At 36.0% G+C, this 5298-nt stretch overlaps 1 protein-coding gene across 2 annotated transcripts; it reads right to left on the bottom strand.

Moving 5' to 3' along the window:
* Nucleotides 1–211: 211 nt before the first annotated feature.
* LOC7455690 (probable isoaspartyl peptidase/L-asparaginase 3) lies at nucleotides 212–3000 on the bottom strand. Of its 2 annotated transcripts, none has more exons than XM_024584776.2 (7): nucleotides 2866–3000; nucleotides 2477–2651; nucleotides 2101–2165; nucleotides 1608–2016; nucleotides 1433–1491; nucleotides 1036–1140; nucleotides 212–651 (listed from the first exon to the last, which is right to left on the bottom strand). In XM_024584776.2, exons 4-7 carry the CDS (start codon nucleotides 1992–1994, stop codon nucleotides 432–434), a joined length of 771 nt encoding a protein of 256 aa, XP_024440544.1. In that variant the 5' UTR covers nucleotides 1995–2016; nucleotides 2101–2165; nucleotides 2477–2651; nucleotides 2866–3000; the 3' UTR covers nucleotides 212–431. The 2 variants fall into 2 exon arrangements, with proteins under 2 accessions (XP_024440544.1, XP_002320603.3); XM_002320567.4 differs by having other exon boundaries at nucleotides 1608–2000; nucleotides 2866–2994.
* Nucleotides 3001–5298: the final 2298 nt, after the last annotated feature.

Raw genomic sequence — 5298 nt, 5'->3', positions numbered from 1 at the left:
AAAATTTAAGCTCAAATTGGCCCACAGGTTAACAGCAAATCTAAACTCTTCAAAACTCTCAAATTATGTCTAAAGCCTTATTTGAAAACAAACAAACAAATTTGAACTATTTTCATTTAATTTTACAAGCCTCCAAACTTATCGAAGTTTTTAGTCGTGCTAATATCACATGTTAAGGTATTTTATACTTATTTTACCTTAACTCTCATAATTAGACCATTTGAATGCCCATCCATAATCATCCCTTCCATGTTAGAATCACAAATGCCTATCAACTAAAAAACAGCAACAATCTTTGTCTATCTCAAGAACGCTCTCATTCCAGTGGGACCTCCAAACAATTGGAGCTTACAATTACACAAGGTGAAATGTAAAAAATGTCATTTTAAAGGTTAAAACGGGCCATCTTGCTAAGTGAGGAAGTTGCTACTTCACGGAAGTACAGTAAAAACCTCCACATCAACAGTTACTGGACTTCTGACGGAGTACTCAAATGTCCATCCATGACAAGCACCAGCATGCACACCATTTTTATTGACAGCAACAACAGCTCCCACAAAATCTGGAAATTTTCTTGCAATTCTTGATATTGCATCCTTTGCAGCAAGCCTAGGTTCCATACCTAATCTCATACTTTCAACAACTTGATAACTGAAAGAGACAAGGATAGCTTAGCTTTAAGTAAAACCAAAGCATCAAATAAATGAGACAAGGCTATATACTAGAGGTAGGATGAAACTGTATAAGAAAGACGAGTCTCATATTTGCTGCAAAAGTCTCAAACTTAAGAATCAACTCATAGATAACCCAAACTAGTTTATTATTCCTGATAGAGCCAAACCAAGCAAAATTTCCTGTCAGCTGAGCGTATTTGTCTTAAAGCATCGAGATTGACAGCATTATCCCGAGTTCAGCCTATGTAATGGAACTCTAAAAGTATGGGTCGTTAAATGGTGTGAAAATACCTTTAGTGATGGTTTACCAAGAATAACTTCATCATTCAAAAAGTAAAAAGCCTGATATTCATTACAATACCATGGAAGGAAGCGCATCATGATGTCGCCATCCCCAGTTGCACCACAAGCACCAACATCAGTATCAGCATATGCTGAAGATCCCGCAATGGGTCCATCACCTACCCTGCAGTCAAAGAAAGAATAAATTAAATCAACAAGATGAATGCTTAACCTGAACCAAAATACCTTACACCGGGGGGGTTTGAGGGGTACAGTACTCAAAACTTCTTGTCAATTACAATGATTAAAGGAAAAGCTTTTTACATTTGAAGAGATATCTCAAAGCTTAAAGACTCAAGGGTGGGAGACAAGATGCTGCTGATGACAGCTACCAAATTTCATTGGAAGCAGAATCTGACACGTTTTAATCATAGTTCATTTCCACAATGTTTACAGTGACTTCATATTCACCTTACCTTCCAGGGATCTTATAAGTGGCTCCATTAGTTGATGTTCCAACAGCTACATGTCCCATCTACATGAAAAGCAAAAGAATTCCTTCTGTAAATATATATGCAGGAAGACTGTGTATGCACGTGCATGTGTGCGCACATGCTAGTGGAATTCGTATCTGCAGTTTCATCAAGTTACTTTATCAATAACAGCCATTGATATGGTGTCATGATTGTGAGGACCAACAAGAGATGATCTTGGTTCAGCAACTCCCATCAGGTTGCGTGTGGAACACCCGCCGTCTTTAACATCCATGCTAGCCTTTGCATGATAAGGGCCACAACTATCTAAAGGAACAACATCTTTCCAAAAATTAGGCTGGCAGTTATTCTCTTTCCATTTACTCCACTTCCTGATGGAATCGGAAGAACTAAGGTTACTTGGTCCTGGGAGACCCATCGAAATGGCAAAGGCTGAGGCCTTCTCCCCGACAAGCAAAGTGTGCTTTGTATGCTGCATCACTAATTTTGCAGCTCTAATTCCATCTTTCACAAACCTCATGGCAGCAACAGCTCCAACCTCCATTGTCACCTATGCATGAAAGGATCTTCATTTATAATGTAAGCAAACCAGCATGCAGCAGTAAAGAGAACAAGAATATTAATGAACGGAAAAGGAGAATAGTGTTTACCCCATTCATGATCAAGGCATCAATAGTAGTTTCTCCATTCTCATCTGGACTGCCCCCCGGTCCCACTGTTCATTCCAGATTCAAATTACTAGAGACAATCAGTTAACAAACCTTAGCTAAAAGCTACAATAATCAAAACACACATCGACTACGACTAGATATGAACTTGATAGAACACATCATAAAATTCGCAATTTGAGATGATATGTTAAAACACTAAACATGAAACTTCAAGTAAATGATGTTCTGCCATACAAATCAACAATTAAGGAATTTATTTAAGCAAATGGGTCTATTTTATGAAAGATTAAGTATTCTATTGAGTCATTTCATGGAAAGATTAATAATTAATTAACATTTAAATAAAATATTTTACCTGTACCATCACACCTGAGTTCCTCACAAGCAGAACAACCCTCCACAACAGCATCAACAGCAGAGTGGCCACCATCAACAGCCCTCCAAGCAGCTCTAACAGCTTCTTTGAAAGGCCAGGTGCTCACTACTAATGGGTACTGCTTTGAGATCGCAACCCCATCATCTCCTATTACCTTATAAGCCATAAATAAATAAATACCCATGTCATAAATTGCTAAGAACAATCAACATTCAATAAATAAATTGAAATATAACTGCAATTATCAGGATTTGATCTTTCATTTCCATTTTAATTCCCTTCGTTTTCTCAGTATCCAAACAGAAGTGAAATGAAAAGTTATTTTTTAAAAAAGAATAAAGAAAAAGGAGAAGAGATAATTCGTTTACCATGGAGAACAAAGTAGAAAAGAAGACAAGAGTGATGAAGGGCAGGATTCTGTTGGCCATGGAACTGGGACTCTGTTCCGTTCTGCTCTGGTCTGTTAAACTGGTCTTACACATAAATTTGAACATAAATTTAAACTGCTCTGTATATATCGGTCGGGGTTGTTTTTAAAATATTTTAAAATAATATTTTTAAAAAAAAAAATTATTTTTAATATCAGCATATTAAAATATCTAAAAATACTAAAAAATAATTTATTTAAAATAAAAAAATTCAAAATCATTTTTAGAATATAAAATCCCCCGAAAAGAAACAACATGCTATTTTTTTTTTTAATTTAACGTGGGTGTCCGGGCCAGCTTGTGCGTACCTCGACTAATCCCACGGGCCCTGAAGTTAACGACCATGTAAGCCTCCAGTGGCCATCATATAAATAACCACAGGGCTCGAACCTGAGACCACAGAGAAAACAAACCTCTTGATCTCAAGCTCTTATCACTGAGCCATCACCTAGATAGTTAATAACATGTTATTTTGATTACATGGAGGGTGTGGGGATTTAGCCCTTACGGCAATAATTTGTAAGTAATAATGAGGGCATTTTTTAGATGTGTACTTTGGAGTGGCAAATTGTTTTAACAAACATTACAATATAACATAATTAAGTTAAAAGGTAATCAACCCTTCTGAACTCTTATTAGTAAAATACAATTTGTATAGAATAAATAAATTCTATACAAATTGTTCGAATTCATTTAACTTATTTCAAACCAAGGTCCCGTCAAATTATTAACAAAAGCAAGACACTTGAAATTATCATTTGTTAATACTTTTAATAATAATAATAATAATAATAATAATAAAATACTACTTTTAATATTAATACTTTTAATCATAATAAAAATAATAATAATAATAACACAAATAATATTTTTTTAATATTAATAATTGTTTTTCAAATTTATTAATTATTTTATTAATAATATCAATTATAATAAAAATAATAATACTTATAACACAAATAATAATATTTTTAATATTCACACTATTAATTATAATATAAATAATATAAATAATTATATTAAGAATTTCAAGGATGATTACAACACAAATAATAATATTTTTTATATCAATACTTGGAGTTATAATAAAAATAATAATATTTATAACACAAATAATAATATTTTTTATATGAACACTTTGAATAATAATTTCAAGGACCCAACTTAGGGTTGGGCGCGGACGGGTCCGGACCCAACTTGGAGTTGTCATAGGCAATCAAGCCTTTTGTCAAGATCCAAGCGTCAGGTGGTGCTTGGGTCTGCCCCTCGCAATGGAGCCGCCCAAGCGCCAGGTGGCGCATGGCTCAGGGCAAAGGGCCTGATTATCTTGGGTCTGAGGCAGGACCCAATTGTCTTGGGTCCGTCATCGTATACTCAGCTCAATGGATATGGCGTGACCCAATTCTATTGGGTCTTGATGAAAGATTTTAAATATTTTAATTTTTATTATCATTAAAAGTATTACTATCAAAAATAGTATTATTTTTGTTATAAATATTTTAATTTTTATTATAATTAAAGTATTAATATCAAAAATAGTTTTATTTGTATAATGAATAGTATTTGGGTTAAAAATATTATTATTGTTATTAAAATTTAAAATATTCATATAAAACTAGTATTATTTGTGTTATAAATATTATTATTTTATTTATAATTAATAGTATGAATACTAAAAATATTATCAGTTGTGGTATAAATAATATTATTTTTATTATAAGTAATAATATTATAATAACAATGGAAAGCGTCATGTGGCGCTTGGTCTGCCCTTGCGCCACGTGGCGGTTGGGTTGCCATAGCCAATTGGGCCTTTTGCCAAGACCTATGCGTCAGGTGGCGCTTGGGTCTGCCCCTCGCATTGGAGCCGCCCAAGCGCCAGGTGGCACTGGGGCTGCCATAGCCAATCAGGCCTTTTGCCAAGACTCAAGCGCCAGGTGGCGCTGGGGTCTACCCCGCGTACTTAAGCCGCCTAAGCGCCAGGTGGCACTTGGGTCTGCCCCGCGCAAGGTCAGGGCTGCCCATGCGCCATATGGCTCTCGATCTGCCCCGCGCAAGGGCCGACCCACCGAAGCGCCAACTATCCTTGCATGGGCAGCGCCAGTGCCAGGTGCTCTCTCTCCATGGCCTGCAGCCCCACCAAAAGTTGTGCTGACAATTTTCTCCCTAACCATCCCTTTTAATGCCAAATGCACCCCAGCAAAAAGACAACCCCTTCCCTCCCCCGCTGCCATTGCAACTCTTTGTGTCAAGGGCTGGGCTACCATTACACTGCTTCAATCCACAGTGCTTTGTATCTATGTAAACAGTAACAGGGGCACTGAGCCCTTTTAGTATATTACGTAATAAAGATGACATGAATAATGATTCTAC

Source organism: Populus trichocarpa, chromosome 14, assembly GCF_000002775.5.
Source record: "Populus trichocarpa isolate Nisqually-1 chromosome 14, P.trichocarpa_v4.1, whole genome shotgun sequence".
Taxonomy (NCBI): domain Eukaryota; kingdom Viridiplantae; phylum Streptophyta; class Magnoliopsida; order Malpighiales; family Salicaceae; genus Populus; species Populus trichocarpa.
Note: the sequence above shows the minus strand (reverse complement) of the source record. Positions and strands in the feature narration are given on the sequence as shown.